The sequence below is a fragment of the Oryctolagus cuniculus genome, chromosome 4 (assembly GCF_964237555.1).
Source record: "Oryctolagus cuniculus chromosome 4, mOryCun1.1, whole genome shotgun sequence".
Classification (NCBI taxonomy): domain Eukaryota; kingdom Metazoa; phylum Chordata; class Mammalia; order Lagomorpha; family Leporidae; genus Oryctolagus; species Oryctolagus cuniculus.
Genome location: NC_091435.1, coordinates 106,485,154 through 106,505,046, shown reverse-complemented (window position 1 = coordinate 106,505,046; position 19,893 = coordinate 106,485,154). Strand labels below are relative to the sequence as shown.

General features: G+C 38.1%; 1 protein-coding gene across 10 annotated transcripts in view; it reads left to right on the top strand.

Moving 5' to 3' along the window:
• The window catches only part of NLGN1 (neuroligin 1), a 926,201-nt gene that overhangs the window by 191,347 nt on the left and 714,961 nt on the right, over positions 1–19,893 (top strand). For 6 of the 10 annotated variants that reach the window (XM_051859134.2, XM_051859135.2, XM_051859137.2 and 3 more), the window contains exons 2-3: positions 16,220–17,024; positions 17,470–17,529. In XM_051859134.2, coding sequence (XP_051715094.1) covers positions 16,532–17,024; positions 17,470–17,529 — 553 coding nt within the window. In that variant the 5' untranslated portion in view covers positions 16,220–16,531. The remainder of the gene's footprint in view (positions 1–16,219; positions 17,025–17,469; positions 17,530–19,893) is intronic. The other 4 variants (XM_051859140.2, XM_051859138.2, XM_051859141.2 and 1 more) reach the window with 1 other exon arrangement.

Here is a 19,893-nt window from a genome sequence, read left to right as displayed (position 1 = left end):
ATGTTCTCCTGAATAGAGTGGATTACTTTAAGAACTATTGGAAAATCTGACTCATTCACTTAGGGAATTAATTACATTTTGCTATATATTATCCAAATATGTGGTTTTGGTCATTATTATTAAAAAGAACAAGATGGCCTTGGTCAGCTGTTTTAGTTTTGCAGCAGAGTGGAAGTTTGAAACAGAGGAGTAGAATCTCTCAATTAGTTCTGAAAATTGCAAGCACAGATCCCAATATAAATGACATGAAATAGCATTGGGTTCCTCAGAGCTTATCACTATGGAAAACCTGATATTGCATTCACTGGAGATTTGCTTGACAGCTGCACCTGTCCCCCAGAACCCTTCTGTGTGTTCTAACTGGCCTAACATCCAGGCAAAGATAACACGTGTGCTGCAGCTTCATTTTATGGTTTTAAGAAGACTACATTCAGTGTCATCTCACATTATCTGATTTTTAAATGAAATTACTATGTACTCTTAATGGAAAGAAAAATGTAAAGGACAATTCTTTTTTCCTGATTTGTTGAAATTTGTCATATGGTATCCCAAAATGTAAATCTTCCATGTCTTTTGCTTTGCTGATAAGTGTAAAATGAAACTGAAAACAACTTTTAATGAATTAAAATGTGAAAAAATACCCCCAGCTATCAGTGAATTAAAAATTTTAATTTCAATATCTCAAATTTCCAAAGTCTAAGCAATAAAAAATAATGAGTGCTCATAAGAGCTTAAAGAGCCTTTTTGAAACTTTTTAAAAGATAGTTTAAAGATGTTGAGGTCACTAACCTCTTAATCTTGCTGATTAGCAATATTCCCAACTGTTTCGAAGAATGATTATTTAATAGTAGAAGGTTCGATTGCTTGCTGTTCTGTAAATAAAATGAATTTCACGTTATCAAATTTGTTATGTTACTATAAAAAATAGGAATCGTCCTTGCCTTTAAACTACTGCCCTCCAGCTCCTTCCTCCCCCCAAAACAAAACAAAACAAAACAAAAACAAAACAAAAAATCCTGCTCGTGCATTTGGTAGCAAAGCTGTTGAAGAAGAAGGCTGCCAACTCTAAGCTTAACTGAAGTCAGAGAAAACTTGTAAATCACCCCCAGGCATTTGATATCATTAGACATTAAACTTTTGGTGGGTTTTTATGTGAATTCTTTTTATAGCAGTCAATATAATCTCTTCTGCGCCTATTTCCGTTGCATGTAAGAGAAATTCTAGTCAATGGCAAAACGCTTTACTGCTGCCATTACTGCAGACTTTATAGATCAGAGATGTGTCAGCATGTTGGCTTTAGCAGTAATGCCTCTTTTGTGTGAAACCTTATGGGCCTTGCAGGCACTCTCTCATCCTGACACTCATAAAACGTTCAAGCCCCCATATTTATTATTTAATTTTCTTCCTATATATAGCAACAAAGCACTTCAATATATGAATGTGTAGCCAAAAAAATGACAGGCAAGCGTGAATGGGACTAATGAGTTTTAATAATACACATATTAGGAACTGCTAAAGGAAGTTTAATTAAGAAAAATAAGTTGAGCATGAAATTCATTTTGGAACAAATGCAAGTTAAGTTACTTCTGCAGATGTAAAATCAAAAAACCATAGAGATACATCATAGGAAATAAAGTTCTAGGCTGAAACTAGACCTATTTAATGCAGTTGACATTTGAAGGCTAAACTTTAAGTTCATGTGCTTAGATTTGACTTATGAAAAATGTAGAAGAATGCTCTCTCTTTTTTTTTTTTTTTACAGTGTTCTCACTTTTCTCTGGTTCTTGAACAATTTTAGTTTAGTATTGAACTATATACCCAGCCACACTTCTTGAACTTAACTCTAGTTCACTTGGGGAAAGCCACACAAAATTTTTTTCCTTTTTCTGTAGCCTGCTTTTCTACAGTTATTTTAACACTCACTTAACGGCCACAATTAGAGTTCTGTGCTCCACTCATGTCATTCCTTTGGAGGTGCTGTGGGTGGTGCTTCAATAAGAGAACTATGTGTTTACCAATTTGCCTGTACATATAATTCTTTGTATATTATTGCACAATTTATTTTTTAAGATTTATTTATTTTATTTGAAAGGCAGAGTTACAGAGAAAGAGGGAGAGACAGAGAGAAAGAGAGATCTTCAATACCCTGGTTCACTTTCCAAATGGCTACAAGGGCCTGAGCTGAGCCAATCCAAAGCCGGAGCCAGGAGTGAGCCTCTTCAGGGTCCCCAGCACAGGTGCAGGGACCCAAGCACTTGGGCCATCTTCTGCTTTCCCAGGCCATAGCAGAGAGCTGCATCAGAAGTGGAGCAGCTAGGACTTGAATCATCACTTATATGGGATGCCGGTGCTGCAGGTTGGTGGCTATACCAGCTACACCACAGCGCTGGCTCCTGCACAATTTAGAACATAATTAGACTTATTTACTTGTTTTCTTATTGATGTTGGTTATTATTTTGTGGTTCCATAGTGGAGGGAATGAACATAAGTTGAGTAGATAACATATTGGGCAAATGTTTTCTTACAAGGTGCTTTTCTTACATTTTGCTTGTCTCTAAAAAACAAATACATTCTGGACAGTTTGAAAAGCCCAGGTAGTGATATAAAGGCATCTATATGTTCCTCAACAACTGCCATTTTGGAAACGTTCAATTAATACACTGATTCACTCTTTTTTTTAATTTTTTATTTTATTTTATTTTATTTTTTTTGACAGGCAGAGTGGACAGTGAGAGAGAGAGACAGAGAGAAAGGTCTTCCTTTGCCGTTGGTTCACCCTCCAATGGCCGCCGCGGCCGGCGTGCTGCGGCCGGCGCACCGCGCTGATCCGATGGCAGGAGCCAGGAGCCAGGTGCTTTTCCTGGTCTCCCATGGGGTGCAGGGCCCAAGCACCTGGGCCATCCTCCACTGCACTCCCTGGCCACAGCAGAGGGCTGGCCTGGAAGAGGGGCAACTGGGACAGAGTCCGGCGCCCCGACCAGGACTAGAACCCAGTGTGCTGGCGCCGCTAGGCGGAGGATTAGCCTAGTGAGCCGCGGCGCCGGCCTGATTCACTCTTTATACAGATGTTTGACATCAGCTACATGCAACACTAGTGATTCTTGTTTCGTTATTGACACACCCAGTGAATTTTGGGTATTCAGAAGAAAAGATTAATTGTGGTATGTTAAAGTGAATTGAAAATTGTTTTTTTTTTTTAAAGGCATGGTGAATACTTTCATAGTGACATGGAATACTCACTATGCGTGGAAATTCAATAAGGTCAAACATGAAATCAAGGAATATTGATTTCATAAAAACCAAGTTGTGATTTCACTAGTATGAGATTTCCCCATAGGACAACCCCCTGCTCCCAAGAGAGAACTGAACAGGAAAACACTGATTATCAAGTAGGAAATTGACCAAGAGATGTCACAATATTCACACTTGAAAGTAATATTTGAGCTATTTAATAGTTAACCACAGTGCTAAAAGGAATAAAGGTCTACTTCAGCAACCATTATGTTTCAAGTCAGTGGATCTGTCATTTTAAATTTAAATCTGTATTACTTAGCTGTCCAAAACTTTACACACAAGAGGCAGTGTTACCTATCCAATTTGTTGTGGGTAAAAGACGTAATCAGTGGGCCGGCGCCGTGGCTCAATAGGCTAATCCTCCACCTTGCGGCGCCGGCACACCGGGTTCTAGTCCCGGTCGGGGCGCCGGATTCTGTCCCGGTTGCCCCTCTTCCAGGCCAGCTCTCTGCTATGGCCAGGGAGTGCAGTGGAGGATGGCCCAGGTGCTTGGGCCCTGCACCCCATGGGAGACCAGGAAAAGCACCTGGCTCCTGGCTCCTGCCATCGGATCAGCACGGTGCGCCGGCTGCAGCGGCGGCCATTGGAGGGTGAACCAACGGCAAAAGGAAGACCTTTCTCTCTCTGTCTCTCTCTCTCACTGTCCACTCTGCCTGTCAAAAATAAAAAAAATAAAAAAAAAAAAAAAAAAAAAAAAAAAAAAAGACGTAATCAGTTTCATTACATCTTTATTTGTGGCAACTATTTTAACATATATGATACTATGAGATTGATGCCAAAAAGTTCCTGGTACTTGGAACTATAGTCTTTAATAATAATATTTGAGGAGGAAACTATTTTTTACACACTGGAAAAATACTAGAGTAGTATAGTTGTCTGTATCCTTCATGATGGTGGAGCTTTTTTGGTCTGTCTTGTTCAAAGTTGGGTATATTTCACTACTGCACCTAGAGCAGTGCCTAGCACATTACTAGGGATAAATAAAGTTTGCTGAATGAGTGTAGAGACCTGATTTTTAGCCTTAGGTGTTGGAAACTAAATGTACAATATCTTTACTTAACTGATACTTGATCTCTACGTTTTTGCCTTTTTTAAAATATGCAATCAATATTATTTGAATTGACAGACATTTTGAAGTAATATGCAATATTCCAAAATACCACATTATACTTAAAAGATTGAATTTTAATCAAAGATAAATAAGAACTATAGCATTTTATGGAATTTCATATATAGAGTTTATTTTGCAGTTATTTAAAAAGACTCATAAGTATTATAGGATTATTTCTGTTATAATTTACTTACAGGCCCCTTTCAGTTATTTTCTGCTATATGACAATTCAAGGAACTTTAGAGTTACTAAAAGTTATTTCAGACAGGTACAACATGAACAATAAAGAAAAGAATTAAAACATAATAAATTTGGAGATTTGGCCATTGTGTAAGATTTTTTTTATTATTATTATTTTTTATTTTTTGACAGGCAGAGTGGACAGTGAGAGAGAGAAAGAGAGAAAGGTCTTCCTTTTGCCGTTGGTTCATGCTCCAATGGCCGCCACGGCTGGTGCGCTGTGGCTGGCGCACCGCGCTGATCCGATGGCAGGAGCCAGGTGCTTCTCCTGGTCTCCCATGGGGTGCAGGGCCCAAGCACTTGGGCCATCCTCCACTGCACTCCCTGGCCACAGCAGAGAGCTGGCCTGGAAGAGGGGCAACCGGGACAGAATCCGGCGCCCCGACTGGGACTAGAACCCTGTGTGCCAGCACCGTAAGGCGGAGGATTAGCCTAGTGAGCCGCGGCGCTGGCCATTGTGTAAGATTTTTATTTTTGCTATTTTTAAGTATGAAATTTTGTAATTATAAGCTCTCAATTCTTTAAATTTTTAAAAAAAGATTTATCTATTTGAAAGGTGGAAGTACAGAGAGGGAGAGAGGCAGAGGCAGAAAGAGAAGTCTTTGATCCACTGGTTTACTCCCCAATGGCCATAACAGTTAGGGCTGGGCCAGGCTGAAGCCAGGAGTGTCTTCCAGGTCTCCCATGTGATTGCAGAGGCCCAAGCACTTGGGCCATCCTCCACTGCTTTCCCTGGGCACACTGGCAGGAAACTGGATCAGAAGAGGAGCAGCTGAGACTCGAACTCGTACCCATTAGGGATGCCAGTAATGCAAGAAGCAACTCAACCCACTATGCCACAGCGCCAGCCTCTCAATTCTATAATTTGATTTAAAAGGCTTATTCACTTAGCAACATACACTCTACACATATATTTAGATTCTTGGTAATATTCTATTCATTTATGCCATGTTACCAAAATGGGCCATGAACAGGACACTGTTTTGAATAGTGTTATTGTTGTTAGTACTGGTGGAACTATAATAAGAGAATTAAAGATGCAAATATCTGAAGAAGATTGCTAGAATAATATTCCTTCTTGTTTCAGCAGCTGGTTGAGTTCTTAGCCAGGTCAGGAGTGACAGGAAGCCATTTTGTTGTTTGATGCCTTACGCAAAAGGAGTTGGTGGTCTTAGTCCAGTTCCTAGTAGTTATGCCTCAAACAATAGGCACCATAGTGTTTGCCAATTCTAGCAGAAGCCTGGGACTGAATGGGCACAAAGGTTTAAGTGCCCTCTCTCTGCTAATTATCCCCTAAGAGGTCAAGATTGACACTCCCTGGCACAGGGCCATACCCAGAAACCTAGCGTGGCAACTGCCAAAGTTGGAGCTATTCTCTGGCAACAAGGGATTTTTTAAAAGAGGACTTTAATTAAAGGAGAGCACCAGGAATGGCAATTCTCCACTCTTCCCAGGCACCAGCAACTGACCAGACATAAAAATAAGCTTCCAGAGTGAACTGAGAATGTAGCAGTGCTCCTAGGTAGTGCTGGCTTCTCTATAAAGACACTGGCAGGCATAATTAAGTTGCTTCTGGAAGCAATGACTTGTGACCCAAAGGTGGCCCCTCTCAGACAAAAGCATCAATTTAATATCAAGGGAAGTAATCAGCTCTACCTGGCTGTCTCTCCTAAGCTCTTGAGTGATTATTCATTTTCTTCCGTGAGATCACAGGGTCGCCAATTGGTTTTAAAAACGTGTCCTGCAGTATTTTACATACACATTAAAACTATCGCCCCAGACTTTTTGAAAAGCATCCTGTCTCATCGATTCTTGTTCCTCTCATTCTTATCACCTTCCTGTTCATTTGGAAGTCAGGGCTCTTAAGTAGATTCTAGATTTAACAATAACTATTTTGAAGATCCACCTGAGAGCTGTTGCAAGGTAAATAGAAAGTAAAACGTATTTTACATCATTAATGTTAAATGCCTTTTTTCTTAGCATCCTCCCAAGGCAATTAACAAGCAACCAAATTCTCCAATACTTAGCCATTTGTTGTAATGACGGTTATAACACAGATACACAATTGTGTACTACAGAAGGAATTGCTGTCACTTTAATTTCTTTTGTGTTGTCAGAAAATCTGTTATGACATATTAGAATCCCATTTTTGTCCACATAATGATAAAATTAGTCACCAGTCTATATGGTGCACATCTTATGCACATCTCTGCATGATGAGAAGTTTTCATTGTACTTTAATTGGTTTCTATCTCTTATCTCTTTTACCCTCTTTTGCTGCAAGTCTAATTAGGCTAATGTCCCCGCAAGAGTTCAGCATCACAGATGGATAAATCTGAGGGATGTGTTAATTGGTGAAAAATAATATAATGAATGAATGGTCATTCATTCTAGAAATATTGCCCAAAGAGCTACAATGTAACATGTTGTTCAATGGATGGTTATAAAAATCCAACAATTTATAGGATATAGCCTCTGTGCCTGAAGACCAAGACTGATCGAGTGATTACAATTATTGCCATACCTGAAATTAATGCATTCTCCCTGAAAACTGCTTACAAACTCTTGAGTTGTCAGCTCCTTTCTCCTCTCCATTCCAATGCTCTACCCTCCCTCACATCACAGTGGTCTCTTTGGAAAGACCGAGGTTCTAGAGCAGCCAGGTTTCCTCATGCCTCCCTCTGATACATTTTTCTCTCTAGCCTTTTCCTGCCAACTTCTCATTCTTCAGAACCTTGTTTACAGATGACTTCCTCGGGAAGGTCATCCCTCCCATTCCAGACTCTTGCCTTAGAGTACCCTACATGATCCTTTCTGGATCATGTAGCTGCATATTTAGCTTGTGTGACTGATTTACTAAAGTTTTTCTTCCTTAATTGAACTTTAGTCTCCATGAAAATCAACTCTATCTTATTCATGTTGACTTCTCTATTAGTTGGCAGTAAGTATTTACCAGATGTAAGAACAAAGATGGGTTTGAGATTACAAATACAAAGCACTGTAGGTTCAGCTCGGAGACATTATGAGTTCCAAGAAGGGACTGTTTTCATGACTGTAAGGATCAGTGAATAATGTACTGTATTTTAAGCTAGGTTTTGAGGAGTGCTAACTGGAGTCACCCCAGACAAAAATTGATGGGGACAGCATTATCCATGTAGAAGACTTTGCAGGAACAAGTTGGGCCCAATTTGCTGAGCGCTAGCCGCAGTGCTGTGTGCTACCTTCGTTAGTATTGTTTATTTGCAAAGATACTTTGCTACCAGCTAGAACCTGTTTTTTTGTGCTTTTTTCCTTGTTGTTCTCAAGTTTTAGCTTACTTTATCTCCATCATGTTTTATATTCTGTGATTTTCTCACCATCATTGGAGAGGCATATTGAAAGTGGAAGTAGCCCAATGGAAAAGGGAACAAATAGGACCAATTACATTTTCTGCAGAGGAATGGAGCAGGGGGTGTAACTCTGGGAAACAGTTGAGATTAGCCTACCTTTCTCTCAGAAGAAACAGTGGGCAAATGTGAGAAGAGACAAGGTTTGTCTTTACACTCTGTTAATTATTTTGCCTTATCTCCTATTTGTTGATGCTTGATACCTCCATAAACTGTACTCTTGTTTTATTGAAGAATGTCCCTGTGACTGTCTTTCTGAATTCAATTTAATTATCTTCTAGAAGGAGATGATAATAATCTCTATCTCAGGATATTTAGAGACAATTAAATGAGATGATGCAGTTATCTCCATATTTAGCCACAGTACCGACTCATTTGGTGCTTAACATTAATCCGATTATTGCTTAATAATGGTCTTGAAAGAATGTCCTTATTGCCACATCAGTTTTTATGACTCCACATTGATATGGCCACAATATGGGGCATGGCATCCCTTAAGCTTTTTATATGATCAAGGTCTTGGAATTTTATATTCCCAGCACAAAATCACTGGTTCTAAATCACTAACATTTTGTTTTGGTTGTCTTCTGATAACTTCTTATCAGTATATTCAATCAGTTAAGCTGTTCAACACTAGAATTCCCATTTTTCATTATCTTTGTTTCCGTCTGTTCTACAATTCTTGCTTTTCTTAGGTTGAATGTTGACTTCTATCACTTACTCTGTGTCCCAGAGTATGATATGCTATTAGCAAAAGTCTCAAAACCACATTGTTTGGCGCTGCTATAAATTGTGCCTGTTAACAAGCTCAAGCAAGCTGACCAGCAACTCCTAATTTCCCTCTTGTTGGTGTCCTGTGTGTTTCAATCTCCTCTAATCCTTAACCTGAGCATCTGGCTCAGGTTAAGCTGTTGGAGAGCAGTGCAAAAAGTGTTAGAAAGATTCAGGGCATGTGCTTTGGTCTGTTTCTTAGGTCTATCCATCTTCTTGAATTTGTTGTCTTCAGAGATTATTTAGCCACCTGAAGCCTCCTTTTCTCTACCTCAAATAACATTTCCTGGTCTACAAATCTGTTGTGAGAACTCAGTGTTATGAGTACATGAATTGTTTTGAATGGGGCTGGTGAGCAGTTGGTGATCTGTAATATCAGTTGTTTGTGTTGTCGTTTTCACCTCGTTGTAGATGACTCCAACTGATACTTCAACTGAACCTAAAAGTAAAGTTGTGCTGGTTTCATCTCTGCCATTCCATTCACTAAATTAATGCTAGCTATCACCTTTGGGATCACACATTCTGCATTTTTGATAACAAACCTTGAAAGGTATAAGTATATCCATAGAATTCCACTTAACTATGACCATCACCAGATTGAAAAACTCACTAAGATTGAAATTTTAAAAAATGATAAAATTAAAATCAATATTTTGGAGTTGCTATAAATCTGATGCCTTCATTCTATCATTCAAGAGTATCTCAAGACACAGATATTAGATATTTTCAGGGTAAAATTCACAGCTAATAAAACAAACATCAATCCGCACTCAAAGTTATCTTGCTGATGTTTGCAAACAATAAAAAGTCTTTGTCAAACTTTTTATTACATGTAGGTAGCCATTTTTAAAAATCTTTTAGCTGATGAAAAGGTTGTATTAAAATTGGAAGTTTTGTTTCTGTCCTCTTATTCCTTACATAGGAATATCTTACTACTATTGCCTTTAATCCATGTTTACCTGTGGGAAAAACTTCATATGGTAGTCCATTGGGTGAAGATTGTTTTGATTTCAACTTGATAAAAATGTGTAAATCACTTATCTGTGATATAGACACTAATGTATCACTAGGCATTGAAAATGAGCAGTAACAACAAAATGCTTTTGGTGAACTGTGTTATGCAACCATCCACCTTTCTCAGGTGCTCCGTGCCTCACAGAACCACTGAAGACACTGGTATTAAATACTAGCAAAACTCAATGTTTTCCTCTTTTGGTTTTATGTGGTTCAAATATGTACTTCCCCATTTCACCTGATCATCGTTTGTGGGGTATGAACACACTGCTTGGGAGATCCATGCTCCATAGTAGGGCCAGTTTAATTTCCCTATGAATAAATTTGATAAAACTCTTCCCTAGCTAGGGATCTTTAGGGACTTTTCATCACCCAGGAAATAAAATTCAAACTCTTTAGCCTCTTATTGAAGAACTTGCTTGATTTGCTTCTAGCCTGGCTTTTGAGCCTCATTCAACGCCCATCCTCAAGAACTCAGGGCTCTGGCGCAACTAGACCGTACTTCCCCTTAACAAGGCATTTTCTTTCCTTTCTGTGAGATTTCCTAGCGAAGGGTAAGGCATTGAGATAGAGGTTTGCGTGTAAGAAGTTCAGCGGGACGTACCATGAGGAACAGTACCTGTAAGGGAGTGAGGGACTCTGTGTCAGCTCCTCCCTCTGCTGGTTTCACAGGAGCTCCAAGGCTTGGGATGGCTCTTCATAGCCGTTCCGTCTCTGGATCCTGTAGCGGAGCAGTCGTTGCAGTGTGAGTGGCCCCCAGGGGCGGTGACCATCACAGCGTCCACTCTGCGCTGCTCACACTCTTCCTAGAACGTGCCTTGCCCTCTGTGATTCCTTCTGTTACCATTGCTGTTTGTCCAGATCATCTTTATTCTTTGAGCACACTTCATTTTCCCTCTGATTTATGAATTCTTTCATAATCCGGCACCTGGAGATTGACCTGTCTCTTCTTTGAGAGTCTGAAAACATTTTGTATGACTGCATGTATTTGTTTAGTCATCTCTTAAAAAAAAAGAAAAACTGAGTTACGCATTAGTTACTTTAAGGGTTCAGTTGCTGAAAAGACCCAAATAGCTCATAGATATTGGACAGGTTTATTATAAGGAAAGAATGTAGGTCAGGAACCACAGGGGAAGGATATGCATTAAATAGGGTCTGAAGATCTCATACTCACACTTCTTTGTTCTCCCACTGCCAGGTCACACAGGACATTCTTTGCTTGCAGTTCCTGAACCACAACCAGTGTGAAATATCTCCATACAGGAAGCCCGGAGTCTGCTAGTGGTCAGATTCTGTTGCAGTGAGCTGGCCCTGTGGGTACATTCCAGATACACAGCCAGTCTCAGCCATTGAAAACAGCCACACAGTTGTTATTAAATCAAATTATTTGTTAAATTGTCATTACTAAATCAAATTAGTCCGATTATCATTACTAAGCATTATTGACAACTGGTGTGGCATGACTTCAAAACAACTCACAGACCCATAAGCAGAAAACGTTTTTCTTTAGTTATCACAGTGGTTCTTTACTATTCCTGATTTTTGCATTTGCAAATTTACTTATTCACTAGAATTTATTCATAACCCCAAAATCAGCCCTTTCTCAGTCAGTCCACAGACATAACCAGTGCAATATAAACCTTCGCTGCTCTGTGAGCACGTTTCCAGCTGATCAAACAAGCCAATACATTGCATTCTTGCTTCAGCTCTAGAACAGTATGGAGCTGGCAGAGGTGTCACTGTGCAGTACGAGAAACTCCACTGTGGGACCAGTAAATGTGGGTGTTAAATTCCACTTCTGACACCTATTAGTGGGGTAGCCTCAGGCACATGGTTCTGAGCCTCAGTTTTTCTCCTGTAAAGAAAATAAAATCTACTAGGATAAGTTGTTTTAAGGGTTTAAGTTTACAATGTGTAATCACGGAAAATATATATTTATGTATCCCTGGAATAAATAAATGTGTTACCTAATTTAGTGTTTGCGGTGACTTTAGAGAACATCTGCCATGAATAACAAGGATCGACCGCATATTGTTCTAGTAATGACTAATGGTCACCGTCAAGCTTGGAAGCTCTGGTAGTCAATCCAGATAAGCTGAGATTTAGTCAAGTTTGCATTATGTAAAGGATTTTTATATTGATTGTATGATGGATATAAAGATACTGAAGTGCATTTATACACACACTCATGAAAGTATTATTTGCTTTCAAATAGGAAATTCAGTAGTAGCAATTTGGGTTCTGAAGCCAGGAACCTGGCGTTTCCTGCAGGTCTCCCATGTGGGTGCAGGGGCCCAAGTACTTGGGCCATGTTCCACTACTTTCCTAGCTCACAGCAGAGAGCTGGATCAGAAATAGAGCAGCCAGGACTTGAACTGGCACCCATATGAGATGCTGGCACTGCAGGTGGTGGCCTCACCAGCTATGCCACAGCACCAGCCCCCGTCCCCTGTTCTTTATATATTTATTAAGCACATATCACTTTATATCCTGCAGTAGAGCCATTTTTTTAAAATGTGAACTATCTCTTTACAGTATTGTGAGCTGCTTAGGAACAATGAGTAGAATGTACTTGTCTTTAAATTCTCCACAGCAGTTATCCCATTAGTTTGCATTTTGTAAACACCAAATAAATATTGAATGAAAGGTTGGATGAACATGGCCACCCAGTGCAATGGCCGAATATCCCAGACAGTTCTCTTGAACTGAACCACTCATGAGCAAAATAGGTGAGGGCCTAGATGTTTTGATGAATTAACACATGAGACAAAATATAATATGATTTATGATGTGCTTTTAAAAAGTATTCATTTTGGCCGGCGCCGTGGCTCACTAGGCTAATCCTCCGCCTTACGGCGCCGGCACACCGGGTTCTAGTCCCGGTCGGGGCGCCGGATTCTGTCCCGGTTGCCCCTCTTCCAGGCCAGCTCTCTGCTGTGGCCAGGGAGTGCAGTGGAGGATGGCCCAAGTCCTTGGGCCCTGCACCCTCATGGGAGACCAGGAAAAAGCACCTGGCTCCTGGCTTCGGATCAGCACAGTGCGCTGGCCGCAGTGTGCCAGCCGTGGCGGCTATTGGAGGGTGAACCAACGGCAAAGGAAGACCTTTCTCTCTCTCTCTCTCTCTCTCTCTCACTGTCCACTCTGCCTGTATGTAAAAAAAAAAAAAAAAAAAAAGGTATTCATTTTATTTTTCTTGTGAAACCATACATGCTTTAACTCAAAGTTAGAAATGATAGAAGAATTGATGAGCTATTATCTCCTCACAGAAGAATTGATGAGCTAGTGTCTCCTCTAACTGTAGACTTGGTGGGGCAGCCCTGTGTGGATCAGTACATAGGCTAATCTACAGGAGATATGATTGGCTTGACCTGCTGAATGTGAGTTTTCTGACATTGTTATTTCAGTGTATTTACTTAAGAATATTTGGAGCATACAGAGAATTCCACAATGAAAATATGTGTGTGTATATCACCCAATACTTTGAAATACAAAGATTTTGTTAAACTTGTCATTGATTACTGATCTTTTAAGATCTCAACACAGATTATCCATTTTAGGCGTGAGTTAATTCATGAAATTAAGTTCTTTAATTTTCTCTTTAACCAGAGGTGATAACTATCACCTACTATGTATTTATGTATCTTAGCTTTATTTAAGTAGTATATTGCTGTATCTAATTTTCTGTGATTCATTTTATTAAAAAACTTTTGGTTTATGTTTGATTTATCTATAGGCCCTTTATTTTTACTGATTTTTAAATTCTAATTTGTGACTATATCATAATTTATCAGTATCCATTAGTAGACACTAAAGTTGTGTTAAGATTTCTTTATTCTTTTTAGTGACAAATTATACAAATCATTGCTTTAACATGATCTGTATAATTGTGTAACAACTGCCTTCAGGATCACTGCTTGGAGGACAAAGAAACATTTTAACAGAGAGTTGCAAAATAAAATCTAAACTTCCAATAACAATAGGGTAGATCATTTCAATTTCTCTGTTTCTGTGAAACTGTCAGAGCTTTTACTCTGTCTTCTGAAGAAATATAAAACACTTTGATAGTCCAATTTAAAATACACTATGATAAATCTTTTAAAAAGTGGTAACTGTGAATTGAGAGTCTATCATCGATCAAGAGGGTAGCCTTTAATTCAGACAGCAGTGGGCTCCTGGTTTTCTGAGAGCCTATGGCCAGGAGATGCTACTGCTTTGGGTCTTAGTTCTAGAGAACAAGGGCATAACTGTTGAACCTGTTTTATAGGCTTGTTGTCAGTAGATGTAACTGTGTGAAGGGTTTGGCACATACTAAGGAAGCATCAGAAAGGAGGGGGGAAAAATGTGCCAACAAATTTGAGAGCCTTTCCATTGAGACATATATGCATTTTTCCAGTGATCTAAACAAGCTGCATTTTTCACATTAGACTTGGATGTCTGTCATTATAATGATGACTTTTGCAAGATCTTTGAGTCAGTGCAATAGATACTATTGTACCTGCATACATGTAAAGTGGGATATTTTTGTAACATACCTACATACATGTAAAGTGGGATATTTTTATAACATCAGGAACTAAACCTCATTAAAATTTGAACATTCACCATGGCAAGCAATCATGTGCAATTTGTATTAAAATAGCACATTAGTGGGAAACAGGAGCCACTTTATTATTAACACAATTAAGGGTTTGTGAGTATAAAAAAGGAGCATTATTTTGTTAACAAATAACCAAATATTTTGTATTAATAAGGTATCAGTTATCTGAAGAACTTTTGCGAAGTGCCGTGCTTGAAAATTAGGCTAAGTAAAAATTGGTGTTTGAGACATTGAAAGCCTGGCCTCAGGTTCTCCATTTGAGGTGTCAAAATTGGGCTCTTGTAAAAAGACAACCAAGAAAGATTTAATCTTACGTTCTGGCCCACCATGATTCTGTACGAGAATAAGCATAATATACTCTTTATAGAAATGGGTTTGTGTAGCTAAGTCTTAGATAAGTGCTAGAGTTGTAGGGCATTCAAGGGATGGGATTAAGCCTGTCTTATGTATGATAATATGCTTTCACAGCAAACATATATGAATTCACAGACTGAAGTATTTCAGAATATAGACATTTATCTCCTTATTGCTTTCTGTGATGGACTGTTGAGAGCTAAAGGAACACCAGCCCAGAACCAAATCTCCTGCTGCCCTATATAGTTTTTACAATCTCCTTTTAAATAATAGCAAGTCAGGGCAGTCTCGCTGGCAGAGCAGCACTTCTTCAGGAATCTTCCCATAATATGACAGGATAGAACTATTTCTAATACAAATCAACACGATTAGTTTCAAAGGGAACATGTTAAAAGGTTGCTTGAACAAGAAGAGACAAATTTTCTGAGCTGTATGCTATTTGGCAGTTAATTTAAAATTACACTGAGAATTGCACTGCACTGAATGTTACAGCTTATTCTGATGCATTTTAAGTCGAACTGAGTCAACAGTGTTAGATATTTGATTAGTGTAAATATGCGAGATGCCATGATTGGCTATGATTGTTCTTTTAAATTACCATACTCTTTTTTTGTATTCTTCCTTTGATCTCTACCAGACCATGAGACAACATTTGTAATTTAAAATATATTGACTTTGACTCAGAAATTCACATTGCAAATTTATTGATATCTAAAATATGCAACTAGGAGATAAAATAACTTTGCAAAGCAGATGCCAACTTCTTCCTCTTTTTCAAGCTGTGTCTAAAGACATTTTATCCTTTAAATTTTTGAGTCTTAAATGAAAGTGGGGGAATCTATAGCCAAAGTTTTATGCAAACTTTTGAGGGATAACAAGGAAGTTGAGTTTCTGTGGTAGTTGCACTTAATATAATGATAGTTGAACTAGTTCTAGTTTTCTTGCTCTAACCTTACCTTTGTTTTTTGGATAAGCATAGAGTTAGGATTGAGAATTCCCTTATTGTTTATTTTCAATATATAGTCATTCTTAAAGAGTTGTGCATTTCACTATCAATTATTTTAAAAGGTTTTCTATTAGATTCTAATTTTGAGTAGGTTTGTTGATTAATTCTGTAGTCAGTTGAAGTGATTGAAAACTCAATAAAAGGGAAATTTCACACACAACCTTCTGCATTTAAAAAATACTTTACTGTGAGTTGTTTCTGAAACCACATATTTTGGCATGGCCTGCTTCCACTTAAATATATATAAAGTCAGCAGGCAAGTTTCTCAATAATCCAATAGTCTGTTATTTCACTTGTCATCTCACATCAAACCATAATTTTTCTATGGTTCTATGTAACTGGCCTGATTCTAGTCACTATTAATGTATTTCTGTAGCTTGTAAAATAGCTAGTTATCTCTCTATTTCTTCTTATTCATACTAATGATTTATTTTCATTTTCTCTAGGATATAGACCTGCAGCTAACTGGATTTGATTTATAAGAGGGAAGTCTACAGTCAATGGCCTCTCTTGCCGCATTGCTACTCTGGGAAACAGAATGGTCAATAGGATGCGGTCTGGTAAATAGTGATGATTGAAGATGTTTCTTCGATACAAGTGAAATCAGTGGGAAATACTTGCTGCATAAAGATCTTTCTGAGCTTTTCTGAACAAGCTCACCTTTGAGCAATTGGAAGCATATTCTGCCATTATACACTCTTTCTGAAGTGGATATAAATACATCTGCCTCACTGAAACCAGGCAACTAATGTGGGACCATGGCACCAGCCAGGTGCACACGGCTCAGTTATGTTTGGAGAGCAGTGATGTCCTGCTTGGTGCACAGGGGAGTGGGTGCCTCATTGACTCTCTTTATGTTGGGATGTTTGCTTCAGGCTGCCCATGTGCTCTCACAAAAATTGGATGATATGGACCCACTGGTGACTACCAACTTCGGCAAGATAAGAGGGATTAAGAAAGAACTGAATAATGAAATTTTGGGGCCTGTTATTCAGTTTCTCGGAGTTCCATATGCAGCTCCCCCAACAGGAGAACATCGTTTTCAGCCTCCAGAACCACCATCGCCCTGGTCAGACATCAGGAATGCCACTCAGTTTGCTCCTGTGTGTCCCCAGAATATCATTGATGGAAGACTGCCAGAAGTCATGCTTCCTGTGTGGTTTACTAACAACCTGGATGTGGTTTCATCGTATGTGCAAGATCAGAGTGAAGACTGCCTGTATTTAAACATTTATGTCCCAACTGAGGATGGTGAGTTTATTGCAGAAAAAAAAAAAAACAAGGAACTATATTTATAGATTTATTTTCTATTCTAAGTTCTAACAATATTAATTCATGTGTACTGGTAGTATGCATGGCTTTTCCTGTTGGCATGTAGACATATTTTACATGCGTGCATGCTGCTCTTTTTATTTATGTGTGTCAGTGTATCTCTTTTTTTTCCTGTGCCTACTCATTTTCTTTCCTCCACAGCACGTATATTTAGGTAGAAATGGGTTCCTAATTTCCATTTCCTACCAAATGACTTCTGAGAAGACGCATCAACATTTCCTCATTGCATGTGCAGGCTCAACGAACTGGGGATCTTTCGCACTCAGTAAATGCAGGAGTGTTTAAGTTAGACAGTGGTGTTGCATGTTCCGGCGGTCTGTGATGGAGCGCCATGTTATTTTCTAGTCTTCTATTCATTTTTCAGTAAAAAGAATATCCAAGGAATGTGCCAGAAAACCCGGCAAGAAAATATGTAGAAAAGGAGGTATGTATAAAAGTGAAAATAAAACTGGGGGAAAAAAACCTGGAGAGGAAGGACAAGATACTCTCCCTAAGGATTATTTGCTGATGCTGGAAAGTGAATGGTTAGGTGAAATCTAAAATGTGATGAAGTGTATCAAGGAATAGAAAGATGGTCAAGGAGAGCTCTGGCTGAGTAGATGACATCAGCAAGGTTCATTGGTGGTGCCTTGTGTTCCAGCTCTGGTAGCAAAAGCAAGAGGTGAATCTCTACTTTGAGTTTGCATATAATGGAGAAGATACTTAGGCTATGATATTGCCTTTAAAGAACTGAAATTGAACTCTTCTACACATGAGATTTGTGTACCTCTTAAAATTGATCAGTTAAGTCTGTTGAGTCATTTTTTGTTTGTTGATTTTTTTCTCCTACTGAACTCTCTATTGAAATTTTTCATCACAAGGGTAATTTGCCATACCTATAGGACAATAACCATTAGTAAGTAATGATGTTGTTTCTCAGGCAGTCTTTTTATTTTCAGTTCTGTCTTCCAGAAAAGAATAAGATTTTGCAGATTTTATACTAAATATTTACAGACTAAAAATTACTTTAACATTTTTATATTTATGTTAAACAATTTAAAACATAGGGAAGAACATGATTCAGAAGCTACAATTAAATCAACCTTCAAATCATCCTCTAGCCAGATTGAGCAAATGTAGATACTGACAGCTGCAAGCTTGCATCTGAATGTAGCTTGTCCACACTGCATTTTTATATAACATTCAGTAAATCACTCATAGGGAGTATGATTTTCTATGGTAGTAAATCATCTAAGTGTTGCTTTGACCTTATTTATTACTTTGTAGGATTTCCAATCTTCATACAGAAGTCATATTAATATTCTAGTGCTGTACATTCTCTCTCTCTCTCTCTCTCTCTCTCTCTCTGCTTCTAATCTTTTGGCTGGACCAACTCAGATTTCACTACAACATCCTTGTGGGATGTGTCTAACCTGTTCTGTTATACTTGAGATTGTATTATATGAAAAATATTTCATATAACAGAATTCTCAACTGCAGATTAGAAGTATTTGATTAAACTGACTTTTATTTTGTTTTTGCTGTTATTTCATTGACGCTGGTATAATGGGATTAAATCCCCATTTTCTAAAATTGATGCCGTGATTTGGGTTAAAAACACAGTGTACTTAACGAGATGGATATGGAGGCAACAAAGATGTTTTTAAACAACTAAAAAAAGTATTTTGTTTGTCCATAAATGAGAATAACTGCAGTAATTTATATGCCTTCCATTAATGTGCAGTTTTACAGTGGTTATTATTATGCAGCTTATCAAGTATGTGTAATTAGCTAAGTGACTTTTGCCTCCTATCACAAAGATGTTGATTTGCAAAGTCATAAATAAAGATGTTGTAGAACAATGCATAAATAGATCATAATACCGAAAAATATGTATGATCAAGAAAAAGATAAAGGTATCAAAAGATAAGCTAGTTAGTGAGAAAGTGACCTTTCTTATCATGTAACTTCAAAGGGACAAGGACTTGTTAGAAAATTAATTCTCTTTGTTTTTTGGATTATTGGTTCCATCCACTTTATAAGAGAGTTGGCAAAGAGGTATGTAGTCCATACTGTTTACCTTGGCACACTAAGAACTGATTCATAATGAGAGAGAGGAAAGCTCTATAGATGCTCATTTGAGCCAGTATGGTTTGTAGTCCAAACCTATTGTGCTTTTATATATCCTTAGTGAAGCACTCCAAAAATTATTTTGGTTGGGATTTCAATAAAACTGATATTATTAAATAAGTTCTGCTCATTTATTTGCTGTTTGTATTTTATCCCAAAATCTGAACAAAAATTCAACTGTAATTTTCTATATAAGTAGTATTTTTAATTAAGCAAAAGCGAAAATTTAGTTTGTCTTTGAATTTTTTTCAAGTATAATTTTTTTGTCATTCTCTATGATGAAGGGTCTATTATGATCATTTCAAGAGTAATATTAGAAATTATTATATCTGTTTAGTATATACTAGCATATTGCATATGGAACTATGCATTTTTTCCGAAGAATTCCATAGGTTTATAAATGATGGTTCAGGAACTGTGAGAATAGTCATGCTGCCCTTTAGGGAAATGCTAATGAGCATTTGACTTATTATTATTTACCTCTGTTAAGTTGAATGATCACCTACAGAGACAGATGAACCCTAAAACTAGGTGCTAGGTACATGCTAATCTGTGCATACTGTATTCATTGAGAAATATTGTGTAATTGCCAATTATAAGGTTCATACTATTCAAGGGAGTAATGAATGAAAAAAAAAGAACCCTCTTCTCATAAAAATTCATTCAAGTAACTATACAA